The sequence below is a fragment of the Centrocercus urophasianus genome, unplaced genomic scaffold (assembly GCF_019232065.1).
Source record: "Centrocercus urophasianus isolate 14NV4802_14NV808 unplaced genomic scaffold, USGS_Curo_1.0 seq_19, whole genome shotgun sequence".
Lineage (NCBI taxonomy): Eukaryota > Metazoa > Chordata > Aves > Galliformes > Phasianidae > Centrocercus > Centrocercus urophasianus.
This window is the reverse complement of record NW_024884744.1, coordinates 22,462,501-22,481,442: the sequence shown is the minus strand read 5'-3', so window position 1 is coordinate 22,481,442 and position 18,942 is coordinate 22,462,501. Positions and strand designations below refer to the sequence as shown.

At 48.3% G+C, this 18,942-nt stretch overlaps 2 protein-coding genes across 7 annotated transcripts in view; one reads left to right on the top strand and one right to left on the bottom strand.

The window, feature by feature from the left end:
- The window catches only part of MAP6D1 (MAP6 domain containing 1), a 19,275-nt gene extending 13,408 nt beyond the window's left edge, over nt 1-5,867 (top strand). The window contains exons 3-5 of the mRNA XM_042820910.1: nt 6-72; nt 2,047-2,164; nt 3,979-5,867. Coding sequence (XP_042676844.1) covers nt 6-72; nt 2,047-2,164; nt 3,979-4,059 — 266 coding nt within the window. The 3' untranslated portion in view covers nt 4,060-5,867. The remainder of the gene's footprint in view (nt 1-5; nt 73-2,046; nt 2,165-3,978) is intronic.
- A 1,509-nt stretch (nt 5,868-7,376) lies between these two features.
- YEATS2 (YEATS domain containing 2) overlaps nt 7,377-18,942 on the bottom strand; it is a 43,814-nt gene continuing 32,248 nt past the window's right edge. For 5 of the 6 annotated variants that reach the window (XM_042820565.1, XM_042820567.1, XM_042820568.1 and 2 more), the window contains 8 exons: nt 17,920-18,031; nt 16,922-16,995; nt 16,086-16,165; nt 14,982-15,183; nt 13,653-13,879; nt 12,448-12,522; nt 11,012-11,085; nt 7,377-10,219 (listed from right to left, as the gene is read on the bottom strand). In XM_042820565.1, the coding sequence (XP_042676499.1) occupies nt 10,111-10,219; nt 11,012-11,085; nt 12,448-12,522; nt 13,653-13,879; nt 14,982-15,183; nt 16,086-16,165; nt 16,922-16,995; nt 17,920-18,031 (953 nt within the window). In that variant the 3' untranslated portion in view covers nt 7,377-10,110. Of the gene's footprint in view, nt 10,220-11,011; nt 11,086-12,447; nt 12,523-13,652; nt 13,880-14,981; nt 15,184-16,085; nt 16,166-16,921; nt 16,996-17,919; nt 18,496-18,942 lie in introns of those variants that run through there. The other variant, XM_042820570.1, reaches the window with a different exon arrangement.

Genomic DNA, 18,942 nt, shown 5'->3' with positions numbered 1-18,942 from the left:
CCGCGCCCTGCCCGGCATCGGCCGCCCGGAACGGCGCCCGCGGGCGGACGGCGGCCCCACCACGTCCTACAGGTACCGGCCCCGCGGGGGCGGCGGGGCGGAGCGCGAGCACTGCGGGCGGGCACCGCGCCGGGGAAGCGGCCGCGGCGGAGCCCTCGGAGCCCGGGGCGGCCTCTCCGCGGCGGTCGGGCCGGGGCCGCGCCGTGCTCTCGGACGGGCGCGGGGAGAAACCTCTCCGCACCGCCCGTAGGTCGTTGGTGTTGGTTGGCTTCCGTGGCGGCCGGGCTCGGCCGGGTCCCCACGTCGTGGCGGAGGCGGGATCTGCGGGACGGGAAAGCTCTGGTGGGGCGCGCGGGTACGGCGGTGAAGCCCTGTGCCGTTCGAGCTGCGTCGGTGAGACTTCGCTCTGCGAGTCCTGCCGCAGCTGGTCCTGCGCTCACTGTCCGGAACGGGAGGAAGCTGAGCCGCAAACAGACCTGTGTGTTTCCCTTATGCGGTGCGGTCATCGGGCTGACCCACTGGGCTGACCCACCAGGCTTACAGGGTATTTAGCAGAAGGCAAACACCCTGATAACCGTTCTTGGGACTTTTGTGGGAGTCTTCCCTGAGCCGAAAGAGAGGTAAAAGTGGATATTTTTAATTATGAACGAGCAAATCTGCCTGAAGGATGGAAGGACAGCGTGGCAGCCTGCTCTCCAGAGCATTCCCCGCGTCCCCAGCTTTTTGCATGGAGCTCTACAGGCTCAAAATGAGTCAGTGCTCTGCAAGGGGAGCTGGGGCACACAGGATAGGCAGAGGGATGGGGCTGCACAGTGCGGTGCGCTTCCACCGTGAAGAACTGTGGGCACCCCTGCAGAGGTTCATCCCTCATCCAGCAAGGTATTGAAACACATCCCAAATAACGGAAGTCAAGCTCTTATATATCTTGCTGCCTGGGAAGGTTAGTCCTGCAGACCCTGGCCTGCCATGCTGTCTGGGGAGTGCAGGGGCTGGGCTGGGGGCTGGGCTGACTGCACACTGCAGGGCTCAGTCAGGGGAGCGAGGCAGAGCGATGTGAGGACAGCGTGCAGTGGGGAGAAGCTGTGCCAGCATGGGCTGCTGCATTAAGTGAGGAGGAACCCAAACCGACAATAGAGGAAAAAGGGAAGGAAGGGAAGATGGGAGAACCACCTCCCTGAGCCACCTTTTCCTGAGGCATGAGCAGCTCCCAGCACTGCCTGACATCACTATGGCGATGGCTGAGACAGAAGCGGCCACATCTTCAGCTTTCTTCCTCCTCACTCCCACGTGCGTGTCGTACCCTCTGGCTCCATCTCTCCCACCCCCTCTCTTCCTTTCCCACTCCCATCCCAGCTCATTGCCCTGCTGGCAGGGATCCCGGGCTGCACACACAGCTTTGAGTCTGAAGGGGGAAAAGGTGAGAAACGTTCAGAGGTGCTGCTGAGCTTTCCCTGGTGTGCCAGCTGTTAGCAGAGGAGTGCAGTGGAGGAGGAAAGGCCAGCTCATGGAGCTACCCCTGCTCTGCTAACTGAGCTGTTTTCTCTGTTTCTTAATGAGGAGTGGAGTCACCCTGCTGCTGCTGCACCCCAGGTGTGCTGCCAGGTGCTCCTTGCAGAAAGGCTGTGCTCCCAGGGCACTGCTCAGCCCAGAGCACCTCCTGCAGAGATGCTAACTTCATCTTCTACAATAATTCAGTTGATTTGCTGATCTGTCCCCAGGTGAGGTGCATCCTGGGGCTGCACTGCACCGCTATGAATCAGCCAAGGGGCAGCACTGTGAGGTTGGAACTGTGCTTAGGAATGAAGCGTAGGCCAGGCAGTGAGCCAGGAGTAACAGAGAAGTCAGGGCAGCCCATCAGCCCCACGCATCTCCGGGCTTTTTGAGCTTCAGGCCTCTAGTCTCCATTCTTTTATTCCTGGTTTAGATAAGCTCAGCACTGTGAGTAATGTCTAATCCGCCTTCTGGGTTTACAGCCGCTCTGAGCAGAGGCAGTCGGTGAATCTGTTGTGTTTTATGGGCTCTTTTGTCTCGACCATCTTGTTTCAGGCAAGAGTATCGCCCTTGGACTGGAGCGAAACCATCCAAGCCCATAAAGACAAAGCAAGGCTTCACTATCCCAGATGACCATTTTGTTCAGGAGACAAGTTACAAGGCAGACTATAAGGTAATTAACACGTTTTTAATCCCAAAGTCAGTGTGGGTAAAGCCCAAAAATGCACAACAGGAATGTCTCATCTGTTACGGGAGCGAGGTGTGCAGAATAAAGCTGTGCCCCACTGCTCTGCCCAGCCCTGGCTTCCAGGTGGGGCAGCCTGCAGCCCGCCTGCACCCAGCCTGAGAGCGAGACATGCATAAAGCAAATCTTTGCCTTGGCGAACGCGAGGAAGAAATGTTTAATCAGCAGATGGCAAAGTACAGAGCCTCCGCAGAGGCTGGGTATGTGCAGCGATACCCACTGAAAGTGGGACACTTACCTCAGGCAAAAGAGAGCATTTGCAAACCTCACCCATGCTTCCCCTGTGCTCTGAGCAGTGTGGGCTGAGGGGGGTTGGCAGCAGGGGCTGCAGGGGCACTGCCTGTGGAGGAGCACCTCTGTGCTGTGCTGCAGTGGCATTGTGCAGCAGGCAGCTGTAAGGCAGCCAGCAGGGCTGCCCTGCCATCCCTGCTGGTCACAAACAGAGGACTGGTGGGAGATGTGGAGGCTGGCAGCTGTCCTGGGCAGAGCCACCATGAAATGGCAGTTCTCTGTTTTTGGTGAAGTCAGGAGGGGGGCTGCAAAACATGTTTTAGTGGGAGATACTGTTGGTAGGTGGATGGTGGGAGCAGATGATCATGGAGGTCTTTTCCAACCTCGGTGATTCTGTGATTCTAAAGCATACAGCCCTCCTGTGCTTGCAGCCTACTGACAGGGTCCCTACGAGGGGGTCCCAGAGGAACCCCACAGTCTCTCCCACTTCTTAAAGAAGGGAGAGAGAAAAGTGAAATCTCAGATGGAAACACATGACACCTAGGGCACTGTGCTACAGGCTGTGTAAAGACCTCACGTGCTGGAGCTGGAGATCCCCACAGCATCTAGGGCACAGACAGCTAAGGAGGGACATATAAAATTAAGTAGGTGACAAGGAACCACCATTTCTGACAGGAGTGAGATAGTGAGACTCCCCTTGGTTTTCACTGGGCCTTTTGGACTTCACCTCTTGCCTGAAGCCCTGTGGCTTTGCTGATCAGGTTGGCTTTGCTGACAAGCTGCCTGCAGGACTTGGAGCGCTGGCTGCCCTGCTGCTGAGTGGAGGACAGATTGGCTGGGATGCAGCTTCTGCTCCTTAGCACGTCAGATGCATCCCCTGAGGAATGGAAAACAGAGCAGCTCAACAACAACAAACAGATCAATAGCTTTTTCCCCATGGCCTCATCCTTTTTGGCTGGATGGTGCTGTCAGAATCCTCAGCAGTCAGCAGGGCTTTCATTCTTTATGGGCAGATGCCCCCGGTCCTGGGCTGAGCGCGCAGCTATGACTGCTCCTGTCTCAAATCCTTTGGGTTCTAATGCAGACACAAAGCACCTGGCTGTCCTTCGTTCTTAATACAGGTGCACCCAATAGGGTGAAATTTTGACTCCAGAGACATGAGAGTTTTGATCACTTTCATTATCTCTGCATGCTTCCGGAGCAAAGGTGCTCGTATCCCGCAAGGGCTCTTTCAGGTCTGTAGCTGGCACAGCCAGCATTTGGTACAGCTCTGTTTTTGGGCACCCTGGTGGACTTCTCCCGAGGGCTGGTGTCCAGACGTGCTGCTCAGCTCCCAGCCTCCATCCAGCACCAGTGCAGTGGCATCCAGCACACCTGCAGTGGCACGGCACGGTGTTTGCCAGCGGGGATCTGTGGAGAGGGGGCAGAGGTGGGCAGGATGCTCAGAGCCCCCGCGCTGTGCGGAAAGCTGCGTCTTGCATTGCTCTAATGCTGCTCTCCTCTCATCTCAGCAGATCCCGGAGGTGAAGACCAGGTTCTCCCCCAACCCTTCTGCTGTTTTCCAGGCGCCGTCACAGATCCTCAACGTGTGACGCAGGGCCTTCCTCGCGCCAGGCAGCGGCACAGCGGTGCTTCCGACTGGATGCGTCACTATGCACTTCTCACGGGAGCGCTGGGATCAGAGAACCGATGTCAGCAGGAGCAGCTCCAGCAACTGGGGATGGGCAGCTCTCCTCCTGTGAGTGCACTGACTGCAAAGCGCTCCATTCAGAGCCGGCAAGGCGTGACCCAGTTCCTTAGGGAGCGGGTTCCTCGCCATGCCAGCCGGCGGCACGCTGGGAGGCTGACAGGGCAGCGCAGCCAGCGAGGCACGCAGCAACCCTCTGCTCTGCTGTGTGCAGCGGGAGGGAGAACTAAAACCAAACCCCAGAGCAGCGCGGGGCAGGGAGCGCCTGCCTGACTTCTCAGCTTGTAGAGCTGCCTCCTGCACACATCTCAGCACCGGGCCGCAGCACAAGGAGGGCTGCTCCGAACCCACGGGGTTGCTGGAGCCGCCGGCAGCTCCGCATTGGCTGTGCTGGGGGGCTGTGCATGCAGGGCAGCTGTGTGTGCAGGGCAGTCAACGCACACCGAGCTTCTGGGTGTACAATACTTGTGGGTTGGATGTAAATATTGCACCTGGATTTTACCTAAAGCAGTTTGTGACCCTCTAAGGAAAAGGACGTGCTTCTACTTTTAATAAATGTTAACTCTTTGCATATGCAAGGTAGAAAGTTTTGCCTTGAAATGCCTACATTTCTGCCTGCCTATTGGTGATGTTAATGTTAGGAGCAACCAAAAGTGAATGTTACTTAGAAACTCTTCTTAAAGAAAAACGTTAGCATAGAATGTGTGACATCCCTCATTGCTAAGATAGGCCATTTTCAGTGGCATTACTCTGAAGCTCATTTTTTAGGTCGGTGCGGATTTAGCTTTTGCTGAGATGGTGGAGGTGTGTTTTAAGAAACCATCCTTTTTAGCCTCTGCTCACCCAGACCCCCATGGTTTTACTGGTTTACATGGTTGCTATCTCAGAGACTCACTGCAATATGATGAGTCTGCTCCTCATTTCCTGTTTCTACTGATTATTTTGGAGAAAAGGATGCAAAACTTTTCCTTTCTACATTCAAAAGATACCAATACGTTGGCTAAAATGAAAGGCAATGCCTCCGACCAAATGCTGAAAAGGCACATTAATCTGTGACCTCAGGGCTCATTATAGGGATTCTCTCTTCACCTTCCCCCAGCTGAGGCCAATGGCAGACTTAATGAGCTCTGAGGACTCTGCAAACATGCAACTGGTGCTGGTATCTGGTAAGAAGAGTGCTGGAAGCATCAGAGTGTGGATGTTACACAGGATTCATGCAGAAAGCATCTTCTCAGTGCATTAGGTGAGAATCTGGTGTTCCTGGCAGCATTGGATGGGGGGAGGGGAGGGGGAAGAGGTTGGTGTTGGCCTCAAGCCCTTGTTTTTGGGCCCCAGGATGTACAGCAGTGCTTGCCAAAAACATTTTTCAGGAGGCTCATTTTTCAGGAAATTGCACTCAAAGCATTCAAACTCTGCTAAAGGTTTTGCATGGCACGCGTTTCTAAGAAGAAATGAATCTGCTTGATTAATCTCTTGTAATGTTTTTAACTGTTTTGTTCAATTTTGGTTCATTTCAATCCTGGATTTTATTATCAGAAAAAGGAATTTAAAAAAAAAAACAAAAAAAAAAACATTGCCTGTCCTGTCTGTCTTGTTAATTCACCCTATTTCTAAAAACATCAACCTGGTTGTAAACAAACTGAGAATATAATGAGCTTGTATTTTATCAAAGGGATTGGATTTAATTTAATAAATTAAGACGTATTTTGGCTACTGGCTCTTTCCCATTCTTTACACTGTAAGACATGAGCACTCAGCCTCGGCAGGACAGCCTGGCCATGCATCCCCCCACCTACAGCACTTCCATGGCCCTTGGCACCTCCCAGCACCCCTCTCACACTGCTGTTTGCCTTCCCAACTGCTCTGGGTTCATATCCACAACCAGCAGAATTTTTCAACTGTGAGTTACACTTCAGGCAATGGTTGGTTATCTGATGCATGGAGAGATGTTCTTCAAAAGGGAAGTTTCATGCCTGGAGCTCTGTAACTTATCACCTCTGGACCATGCTTTCTGGTTTCATGCTGCTGTGCAGGGACTGGTACTGTGAGGTCAGAACTTCTGCATGGCTGTGTGCTGGGGTGAAGCTCTGCTATGCCCTGTGCCTCAGAACAACACTCATTGCCTGAGCTTGGAAAGGTCACGGCCGCACACTGATGACTGGCCTGTGTGTAACATAGAACAGCTTAGGTTGGAGGACCTCAGACATCATCCAGTTCCATCTCCCACTACTGCCCCCCAGCTCAGGCTGCACAGGGTCCTAACCAGGCTGGCCTTGAGCTCCTCGAGGTATGGGGCAGCCACAGCTCTGGACAGCAGTGCCAGCAGCACCTTCCCACTCTGAGTAAAAAATGTCTTCCTAACACCCAACCTAAATTTCCCCTCTTTTAGTTTAAAGCCATCACCCCTTGTCCTGTCACTATCAGCCTCTGAAAAAAGTCAGTTCCTGGTTATAAGCTCCTTTTAAACAAGAGAAGGCTGCAATGAGGTCTCCCAGAGCCTTCTCTTTTCCAAGCTGAACAAGCACAGCTCCCTCAGCCCTTCTTCATAGGAGAGGTGCTCCAGCCCTCAGAGCACCTTTGTAGCCCTCCTCTGGTCCCACTCCACATTTCCCTTTATAAAGCTGTGCATTTCTCTTTACACAAATTTCTTGGAAGCCGCAAGCTTCCTATCTCTGCCTTATTCATACTGACTTGCCCTTTTCTGGCCCTCAGAGCACCATACAATGCCAAGGAGCAGCCTGGTGCACAGCAGAAGGCTGCAGCTGTTCAGCACAGAGCTGTGCTCTCAGTGCAGTCAGCACAGCACAGCACCAAGGCAGCACGCAGGGACCCTCTGAGTGCAAAGGACTTCATCTCCTTCAGCAGATGGCCCAGTGTCTCCCAGGCTCGCGTTCCAGCTCAGCCCGATGCTTCCAGGCCCTTGCTAACAGGGAAGGAGCAGAGCAGGACACAGATATGCCCACGGATTGGAGCCAGCTGTCAGCTGTTGGCGGAGGCCCTTCTTGCCAGAAGGGATGGCTAATAAGGGAGCACAGGGAAAGCAGGAGAAGTGTGTGCCAGTGGGTAGAGCTCACCATCATCACCACATTTCCACCACCTTCACAAAGCTGCCCTTTTGCTGCAGATATGAACATGACAGCAGGGCATTACAAAACCCCTTATTCTGTGGGCTTGGAGCAACTTAGTTGGAGTGACAGGTGGCAGTCAGACAAACCCATCACAGCTAATAAAAGGATTTATTGTAAACATATGTATCTTACACAATTATACAGTATAATACAGATAACATGAAGGATTCAAACACCCAGCATTACAGAGGGGCCACATTTGTAGAGAGGTCTCTCACCTGTGCCCCCATCCCCAGCCATTCGCACAGGCACTTCTCGCTGACAAGATTTTCCTCCCACCGCTTTCCAAAAGACATACTGCAAACATCTCCTACATCCAAAGCACTACGACAAATGTGTTATCTTCTAACAGATCTTATTTCTCTTCAGCAAATGCTATCTATTATTAATGCAGCAGAATAGCCCGTGGTTGCTCCGAAACGCCTCAGCAGCAATCTGCGGCAGCAGCACTCTGCTGCAGGGCTGCCCCACACCTCCCACACTGATGCTGTTCTTTGCAGAACAGCAGGACATGGGCGAGGACACCACCATTTGCAAACAGATGCCCACACTGATGCTTCTCAAGCACTGCTCTGGGCACTGAAATCTCAGAGCAAAGCCCACAGGAGCCGGGGGCTAGGAAAGCGTGCGTCATTGCAGCAGATCTTAGCATGGCTGCATTTGCCCAAAGGCTGTTTCCTACACACCCCATCACAGCAACAGTGACAGATAGCTCCCAAACACCCTTTTGTAAAAGTTGTATCCAAGGAGGCTGGGCGCAGCACGGACTTGGAGCTCACATCCTACAAACAGCACAGGGCCAGCAGCCCCAGCTCCCTGCACCTCCCCCTGCGCAGCTCAGATATAATCACCACTGCTCAGCCCCTTCACACTGATCCCTGCAAAAAGCCAACATCAGGGCTAAGCTGTGCACTTCCTGTGCTGGGCTCACCCCAACAAGCCAGGATTGTCCTCTGAATCCAGAGCATCCAAAAATAGCATTTCCACGGGAACCCAAATCCTTCTTTGAATGCTCCTTGGATTTCATCCATCAGTTTCCTAGATCCAAGGGCCAGGCTCTGCCACTTGTATTCAAGCAGACTCGACTGCCCCACCAGCTCTCAATGAACTAGGAAGGGGCCTGTCTGCAGACCTTGGCTTTATCCAGATTGGAGAAAACACGCAGCATCTCATCTGAGGTACACAGCATCTTCTGCAGATCGAGAACTGCACCCAGCCGTCAGCTCTCCTTGGCAGCCTGAGATCACCACCCATCTTCCACAGTCCCTGCACACAGCTGGCATTACCACGTCTTCTAGCCCCAAAAAAGCACCAAAAGGTAACATCTTGAAGATTTACGTTCCCACTCCAGGCCAGGAAAGATAACTGCAGTTTAATGTTTATAAAAGGCTTTGTGCTGTCAAAGCACAGCACCAACAGGAGCGAGAGGCCTCAGTACATCCCTGTGAGGTAGGTTATCCTGCTCCCCATGCTCAGAGATGGGGAAACTGAGGCACGGAGTGATTAAATCAAAGGCCATGCAGCAGACCAGTGACCCAGCTGAGATCAGAGCACTGGAGGCTCGGGCTGCTCGACCCATGCTCCACCCACCTGACTGTGCCGCCTCACGCATCTGAGAGCATGATGGTCCAACAGGAGTCCCACCAACTTGCAATGGATTACGGACATATGAGCAAGCACCCTGGTGCTGGACACAGGGGCAGTGGGGGAGAGCAGTCTGGGTGTTGTCATCAAAGCTTCCTTGAGAAAGGCGTCACAAGCCAGCCTGCAGACATGTCTCCTGCAGCAGTGACATTCCTGAGACAGAAGTCCTAGCACGAGCAGCAGAACTTCCTTGCAGTCGGGCTATCAGAGGCGGTCCCCATAAGCAATAAGCCTCTGATTTCTTTGATCTCATCAGGCTTCTGTGAATTCAGAGCTTCAGTCAAAGTCACACCTGAGAACCTGGCTCTTAGTGAATGCTGTCAAAACAGCAAGGCTAAGCTGGGCACATGCCTTCCAAAATTCACAGCAGCCTGGGGAGGCCCTCGCTGGGCAAACAAAGGTTTCAGCCAGTCCAAGCCCACAGACACTGAATACTGTACACACTCTTCACCTTTCTCACGCAGAAGCAGCCAGACCCATCTTACCAAGCCTGACCATGGTTCATTCATATTGACTGAGCACGTGCCAGTCCACCTTCCTCTCTGAGGTGACTGAGAACATCAGATGGGAAACCTCCTCTGAAGAGGCCAGGTGTTACCTGCTTGGGTTGCACCCAGCTGAATAAGCAGACAAGCAGCCCACCCAGCTGTATTCCAGTCACATGATGCTCAAGGAGGACTGGCAGAGCTTGGTGGGACCATCAGCCTTCTGCTCCCCCACCTCGACCCTAAGCAACCAACCCATCCACTTGCTCAACTGACCCACCTTTAAAAGCTGACCTGGAATTCTCTCACATTCCAAGTGACATAGCAACTGTTCTGCCCACTGCATGGGGAACCAACTGGCATGCAGTATGCATCAAAAAGCATAATTTCTTTTGTAAAAAAAAAAAAATTAATTTCATCAGTACATCTCTTGTCAGACTGTGGAGCCTCTCATAGCTAGCAACTTGATGCAAACTGACAGTGTTTGTTCAGCCACTGAACATACACTTACCAAGTAAACACTGACATTTAACAACTTGATTTGGAACAGAGCATCACTTTGTTGCATTAAGGTGCATCTTTAATTGGAGGTAAAAGATAGTAGCCCGATGCTATAAAGAATACAAGTGTCCTACTGGATTTGTCATCCCAGCTTCAGCCATAAATTCATTTTTCCTGTAGCATCTTCTGTGCTCTGTTTCATTGCTCCTCATTTAGTATCTTCATGTGTTTGTTTGTGAGGAAGTCAAGAAAGGGAATATTACAGATGGCTTTGTGAATATTCATCACTGTGATCTCTCTTGGAGTCCTGCAGGGAATGCATCACAATTTTTTTGTAACACCAAGACATAAAGCAGCAAGTCACTAAGTTTACCAATGGGAAAGAAAAAAATGCAAATCAGAAACAGTATAAAAAAAAAATCAGGTGCCAGAGGAACAGACCAAAACGAGGCATTAAAATCTCACAGCACAGAAGAACCGCTCCCAAGTGGCTGTGGGAAACATCTTGGGCACTGGCACAGCAAAATGAAATGCCAATTTACATTTCATATATATTGAAGCACATATTAATAAGTTTTGATATTCTATAGAGGTGATAGTTAAACTAAGCACTTTCTCACTGACCTAATTCTTCTAATTTCACGTTGCCAAACATGAATCAAATGCAATCCAATGGTTACTATAAAAATCACTCAGTATCTGAGCCATAGAAGAGCGTATCCATGAAATACATTCTAGAGTGTTTTTCACCAAGATCAACAGTATCTGGGTTGTTCAAGTCCTAGCAGGCCATGGGAAAGTTCATGGTAACTCAACTGGATGAGGGACTGTCCTTCCATTACAGCTCAGCTAAAACAAGTTATCTGCCTCTGAGCGGGGCAATACCAGAGAATCCTGCCTCAGTTTTTATGTCTACTCCTTTGCCACTATGGAACTTGATGACAGCCAAGCCCCTCCTAAGGCCTGCATCTTCCCAGAACACAGCTCACACACACGGTCCCACAGCATGGAAATCCCTCGCTCACATGGTCTGAGCCATACAAAATCTGACCCACTTCTTCACGCAGCTCCATGTTTAGTGCTGGCATAAGTGCTGTACCTGTTGTGAGGGGCTGTCTGGTAAGCCACTGCCAGTGCCTGCCGCAGAATGTCGCTCATCAGCTGTTCAGTGGCCTGTGACAAAAGGCGACATCTTAGGCAAACAAGAAAGCAACGTGCTTTTTGCATCAGTATAACCAGACATCTAAGGATGTGGCTCGCTTCAGTCCTGCTTGACAGCCAGGTGGCTTTCATTAGCACAGCACTAAGGCTGGGTCTGTACTCAACAGAAAGCAGCCTGTCACCACACGCACTTCGTGACTCGGCTGCCCAGCCTGGTTTCTCTGTGGACCCCCAGGGCACCTGTACACAGCAGGATGGAGCAAGGCCACATCTGCTCTGCATTCCAAAGGCCATTCACACACCACAGCTCCACACAGGATGGCAGATCTCCTGGGACTTGGCATACTCTTGTTAGCTCTTCCCTTTGCCCACCAGGTTTGCTTCAGGCACTTACACAGGAACCTCGCACCCTGGATTGCAGACGCACAGCAACTGTATGCACTGCATGCTTGGCTCAGGAAACGTCAGCCGGGGCTACTGGCTTTTCTGAGCCTCTCTCAAGACCAAAGCAGAAGTTTCTGGGATTTTTCACACAGAAAAGCTGGAGTATAACCCAACAATTATACTGGAGCATTCTGATGGCTAAAGCTGTGTTTAAACCCAGATATATCCATAACTGACTTCAACTGTAGGAAGAGACAGCACGAGTGGAAGTGTGCATGCATACATACATACATACATACATACAAGGTAGCTCAGAATCAGTTAGATTTTAGAAAACCAATCTGCTGATAAGCTACAGTCTGCATAAACATCAAAAGTCATCTTAGGCTTGAAATACAACGGAGCACTTCTAAAAATAATCTGCGTTAGCCTTCAGCCCAACCCTGAGAACTCTAACTCCAGAGACTGTTTCTCACCAAAACTTTGAACAGAATGTTTTTCTAAAATTGAGCATGACAGGCTTCTCATACAAGGGAGAATTGCTGCCGACTGCAGGCCTTCAGTGGTCTCCCAGTAGAAACAACACAGGAAAAAAAAAAACTCAACAGTATTTAGGAAAAAACAGCTGATCCTCTTATAAAATAATCAAGTCTTAAACAACGCTGGCAGATTTTTCCCCTTACAGTTCTGAAAGGTAGGACGAATAAAGAGATACTTCCAAAGTTAAACAGAAGCCAGTATCTTACTGGAGGTCAGAATCTGCAAATCACTATCTTGTGTCCAAGTCAACAGATCAGTTAGGAATCTGGAAACACATACACAGAAATACACAATTCTCTTTGTCCAGCTAATATCTTTCTATACATGGCACACACACCGACATCAGACTCTGCATCCCTTCTGCATATCACTTTGGACAGTCCATTTTTCTTCCTACACTGCTGGGTTAACACAGTCCTACAAAAATGTCACTGTGAAGTAACTTCTTACCTTTAAAATCATATCTTCTATTACTGACGCATAAACATTCCTTTGTACCTCAGCAGGCTGAAAGGAAATTCCTATCTGTGAGACAGAAGAAAAAAAGAGATCACATGAAATAACACAACTCACATTTTGGTACAGAACAGATGACAACGATATAACAGAAGCAATCTATGATACAGGGTATTTGAAGCCCAAGCAAGCAGGCTCCCCACCACTTTCCAGTAGCATCATCTCATTTAATTAAAAAAACAAAAAAAAGTAAGTCTGGAGAAAGTGAAGCTTGACCACTAGAGCAGCATGCAAAAATGCTTCTCAAACACAAGAAAAACAGAAGATTTTTACATTTGCTGCAGGAAATCCACACAGAATATCAGTTATACTTGGCACTTTTGGACTCCTAACGAATGTTCCACTTTAAAATTGTACATATATTCAGTCCATGTATTCATAAGCTTTCCCATACATAATTATGACAACTGTAACAGCTCTAAACAGTATTCCTGGCAAAATAACAGTTGTGCATCAGAAGAGTTCGACCATTGAGCCTCACTGCCCAGCTGGGCTCCCAGCATGCCTGCACCAATGACAACTTTTTGCCTACATGATGGGCACTTTGCTAATCAAGGCTTTGTCCCTTGGTGTCAGCATCTGAGGTAGAGTTTTCTTTTTTCTCCACAGTTGCTGCAAGGAAACTCTCCCCATGTCCCAGCAGAGACCAATCCTTCCTACAAGCTACGTAAACCACCTTCCTCCTTCGCTTCCTGCTGTGAGATAAGGCCACCCTCTCCCTCTTTTGCTCTAATTTGAATGAGGGAAGTGGGGAGGAAAATTGAGCTGTAGAGAATTTTGCTGTGATCCTTATGCACCCTTTCCTAGGAGCAGCAGGGGTTCAAGCCAAAAGATTTCACAAGGTGGGCCAGAAGGTATTCTATGCCAGTGCACCTCTTCCCTCATTACCTCTTGCTCCCAGGCTCGCCTTTCCAGCACTAAGCCTTGCAGCATGGCTACTCTGAAGTGATCTCCCAACCAGCACGCTTCACTTCTGCCAGCACTGATCAGCAGTGTTGGAAGCCAGTCAGATTTAACAAAGCTTTGATAAAGGATCCAGAGGCCCCCCTAAAGATCAATGCAAGCCAACTAAATAATAAATGCAGGGCCACAACTAGTTGAGCAGCAGTTCCTTATTAGCTTTAGGATTCACTTATTACCTTCTCTGCTGTGTCTCTCACAAACTCTGATGCAGGCAAGGAAGACAAATAGAACTTCATCTCCTCTTGTTTCTCCTCCTTTTCTTTTTTAATGTTTATTTTCAAAGGCTCACTGAAGTTGAGAACATCTACTTCTTCTTCATGCTCGGGTTCTTGTTTCAGGAACTGCTGCAGTTCCTCTAGTTTTCGGCACAGATCCTCACCACTGCTGTAAGATGAAGGGTATTCTGAAAAAGAAGCCATCAATTAGACAAATGATACATTACAGAAAGCTGCTTACAAACAGATGCACATGCAAAGTATGATAAGAAATTCTGGTAATTAAGAGTTTTTTTGTAATTCCTGTCAAACATACGGATGAACAAAAAGCAAACTGCCATTGAGAACTTTCTCATTATGCCCTCATTCCCCTCTCGGTGCTCCCTCCCATCTGCCCCACACCAATCAAGGCTGCACTTCAAACAAGACAACCCCCAAAACATTCTCAAAGAAGCTTTCTGACAGCTGTCCAGACAGTCTGATGCTCTTCAACCTGCTCAGAGAACTGGACTTGTAGTGCTATGCAGTGCCTACACCTTTTTACACTGTGACAATCCTATATATGCATTTTTGTTTGAAGATAAGTTAGAAGACAGATTCCCAATGAAATTACAGAAGAACACCCAGCTTTGGGAAAGGGATTGCCTGCAGGTGAAACAATGAAGCTTTACTGAGGGAATGGCTGAAACTACAGACGTATGTTTAACTCGCACTGCAACGGAGTTCTGAGATCCCAGAGCTGTAGTGCTGTAGCTATAGAGCTACACAGGCTGTAGTGGCACCATGTGAAGCTTCACACAGCCCAATTCACCGCACTTCTGGAGTCAGACCAACCCCCACTGTGCTTCACACTGCTGCTGTCAGACAATCTTTTGTACCTGAAGCTACTACACAGTTTGCACAGCAAGTCTTTGAACAGAGGCCGCTTGCCAATAACGTGCAAAAGATCACACTGCAGGTCTGGAATCATCTCTCAATGTTTTTCTGCACAATGGGCCTCAAAGGGCACCCAAAGCACAGTGAAACCCAGAAAAGGCTCTACAGAACATAAGGTTTGGTAGGGACAGCTTCACTTACATACTTGCTTGCCATTTCAGCCTCCAACTTATGCTATCCAGAATGAATTAAAAAAAGCCCAAAAAACACAAAATAAAAAACAACAAAAATCAAACTCAAAGTAAGAAATCTCTTCTCCTGAAAAGGCAGCCTGTAGATGAGCACAGCCATTCTTGAGGCAATTTAACCAGCAGTGCCTCTGGCAAAAGGAGTTCTCTGTGCCTGCATGCTCACCTGGCTCGCTGTCTATCTGTGTCAGCACATCTTCAATGGAGTCCTCGTCGTTCCGCAAGGTCTCGGGGTCAGGAGGAGTGTAGCCATGGCATCGACACCACTGCACCACATGCTTTGTCTTCAGGGGTGTAATGCTGTGAAATCTGGGGTGCTTCTCTATGATTTCCTGCAGGATCTTTCTCACAGTCATTGCTCGTTGCCACTGTGACAAACCAAGGGGAAACTTATACTAGCTGAAACGTTTCAGGCTGGATTATGACCTACAACATGACTTTCTCGAAAGTAAGGGTGACAAGGAAAGATAAAAACAAATGCAAGAGACTGTCCTAATCTTTGCCAGTTCCGGGCAGGTCATTGAAACTCTTTCTCATCCAACCAAAACCCCAAGGAAGACTGACATACACTTACAGGGGCCCAGACAAACTTGCCTTGACTTGAATTGTCTCCTCTCCTAAATAACATTTCAAGATGCATAATGAAAGCAATCCAATAGAGCAAACAACGCTTCCCAAAATTGTGGTTTAACTTTGTTTACTTATGTTTGTTACAGCAGATGGTCTTACCAGTCTTACCACCTTCCTTGTAAGTCCACAGCAAAAGCATAAAACTACTACAAAACAGGAGGAAACATAACCAGAATACAGACAGATCCAGATTAACTATTTACTGCTGTTGAACAATCCGTGACAAAGCATTTCAGTACCAGTACTCTCAGATTCTCTTCTGATGGAAAGCAGCCACAGTCTCACAAAAAGGTGGACAAATTACATTGTGGACAACTCCCATGCCCGTAACATGCCACGAAGGAATGATGAGGATAAAGTAGCAACACAATAATTTTCAAAAATTCTGGTTTTTTAAATATTTCAGAAACATCTAACTTTGAATTAACTGGAAGATGACCTTCAGAGTCCCTTCTGCCTGAGGAAGGCACTGAACAATAAACTGGAGCACTACCCAAAGATCAGTAAGGAGTGCATCCACCTCAAATGCAACAAACTGCTTCAGAGACAAGGACAGCCAGCAATATGGAAGGTTCTGTAATTCAGAAATCCCTCCCATTTCACTAATGACTGCTTACAAAACAGCAGAGAAGAGGATTACCTCGGCTGCCCTCCTCTTCCCAATATTCCAGCTGTAATACTGTTCCACTGAACCAGCACAGTAAGAGCTTACATCTTCACCTAGAAAACACAAAACCAAAAACAGAATTAGGTTTTAGAAGTTCAGTAAAACAAGTTCCACTTTTGATGCTGTTTAGTGGCAAGAAGGAGTATGACTCTGCTTTCAGGACCAAGGACTAGCTCACAAATGCTGCTCTGAGACCAGCACAGATGTGTGCAGCACACACAGTTCTCTGGATGTACAAACAGCATAATTCTTGGTCAGGATACACAGACATCTCTGGCTATGGGCAGGTTAAGCTTCTTTTCCACTCCCCCCCAGATGTAACGATATAGACCTGTAAGTCTGTCTTATTGGTCAGACTCTGTTCCATTGGAAAATACACAGCTATCTATTTGCCAACAATTTACAATAAACACAAAACATTTAAAACATTTCATGGCAAACAGAAAGGGATGGGGTTCAAATCCCCTGTAATGAAAGCCACACTGCACTGCCTGCTTCTGCTTTGCTGACTGCACTCATCTTGAGAGGGTCTGCATACCTGGGGTCCAGGAACACTGGTCAAAGTGCATTAGTTACCAGGAAAGAAGGTGCTTCTCAGTTACGTACGTGAGGAAGAGGAATGCAGTTATAAACATTGAATGTTTCAGTGTAAGCTACCACCTTTTGTTAAAACAAAGAAAAACCATACAATAAATAAATTCCAGTGTTGAATTTTGAGCTATTGCCATATTTGAAAGTATTTCTGAAACCCTGGCAATAAAAAAACCCCTCTGAAAATAAAAAGCAAAGCCTTCTCATCCACCACTTACTTTTTTCAGCAATTAATGGAACCTTCTTCACTATGGCTGTTAAAAGCTGCTGGGTGTTCTCCAAGTATTCTATGCTGCAAGGAATAAAGAGAATCACAATGAAGAATACTGTTGGAAGTAATGAAACACACGCAAAATGTTCCAAAATCACTGCAAGTCCGTGGCCCCAAGGCACTGAACAGTGCTAACGTGAGGGTAAACTTATGTTTGAAGAGGGTATTTCAAGCAGCCCTTCCTCTTTCTTAAGCATCCACACCTGCAGCTTCATTTTTCAAGCTGAAGAAACTTAAGACAGCCTTTTTTGGGCAGGCTTGGAAGAAATCCCTGCATCTTGTAATATGCAACACCATTTTGAGGGATAAGCAGCAGTGGTTAGTACAAGCTGTCGCAGGAGGAATGTGGGACAGTGCATGGGATGCTGCTTTGTACTGAAAGACCACTCAGGAGTTCTTCCACAAATACGGCATTGGATTTCACCAGTGAAACAAAATACTCCCATTATATTTATCTAATTCCAATTCTGAAATGAGGCAACTGTCATACTGGGTAATTACAGAAATATGGGACCTTATCAAGACTAGAGCAGCAAGCAGAGAGACCGTGCTACTTATTTCAGCTGCTCCCTTGTTAATCTGCATTTTACTGGGCACGGTTTGACCTCAGTAAGAGCACAGAACAGCAATGGGAATTGTATAAGCAGGGGATGATAAAGGAGGTTTTAGCAGCTTGAGATTTAGCAAACCCCAAAAGAACAGCAAATCTTTAATTGTATTTGTTTTCCTTTCCAGAAGCCTTGAATACAAATCCACTAACAAAGAAATTACTTCAACTCTCTGAAACAAATGCTGACCAACAGGATTAGTACCGACATAACAGCACACGTGACAGAAGATTTCATGTCTGTGTCAAGCTTCTAACAATGCTGCATAAATTCCTAGGGACACCTCCATCTCCCCTGGAATTGCTAGGATCAGAAATCCATGCAGACAAACAATTACTTGATAACGTAGTTCCCAAGTTCTGAATTCTCTTCTGTTTTCACTGCTGCTTGCGCTTCCTGAGTACCCACAGAAGTGCAGTTCTGTCCCGTTGAATCAGGCTCCATCTTAACTTCAAAGAAACAGAACACGTTTCAGAAGACAAAAGCAGCCATCACCTTAACCAGTGTGTTGAGCGAGACTCAATAATACTAGATGTCTTACATTAAGTAACATCACCTCATTTCTTGTTTGCATTCTACTTGCTACACATGAAGAATATACACCCTTCAGCTGTGCTAACAGAAAACCACCACAGCAGGACCAGCTCCCCCTCCAAATCTCAACGTTTTCTTATCTCATCCCTTTCAGAATACATGTAAGTGCACAGTAAGTCACTGATGTTTTGCACACGACTGTCTGAATGAACTGCTTACAGATGTATGCCTGTCTTCTGGTAAGCAAACAGCTGACAGAAACCTACTAATGATTATAGCAAGAAGTGGCACCAGTGAATTTTCTCACATCTACCACAGAACTCAGGAGCAGCAGGAGAGAGATGTTCAGCTCACAACAGCCAGACAGCCTGGTATTCACCTGGGATGGGACAGACACACAACAGTTCTGCAATAAGAGGACTTTCAGCTCTGGCAATGCACGATCCTGAAACGTTCTGCGGGTGCGTGGACGTGGATGTGACTGTCCACTCAGCCTAATGCATTGGCACGGGGCAGAAATAGCACTGCTGTTTACATTCTCCAGTGAGTTTGAGCACAGTCACCATCACAGTCACTGCTGTCCTCAGAATAAAGTACGTGTTTGCTCAGTGCATTTCTGCAGTGATGGATTGAAAGAATGGATGTTTACTGCGCTCACAGTAGCCTTACAGAACATCGTCTTTCCTCCCTGTATTTGCCTACACTATGGGTTTTGTCAAGGAGGAAGAAACTGTTAATTTCCCAGCCCCCAGATGCCATTTAACACTTCATTTAAACCCTGCTAGCAACAGAAATACAAGAAACCCCAGTCACAGGGTCTGCTTTC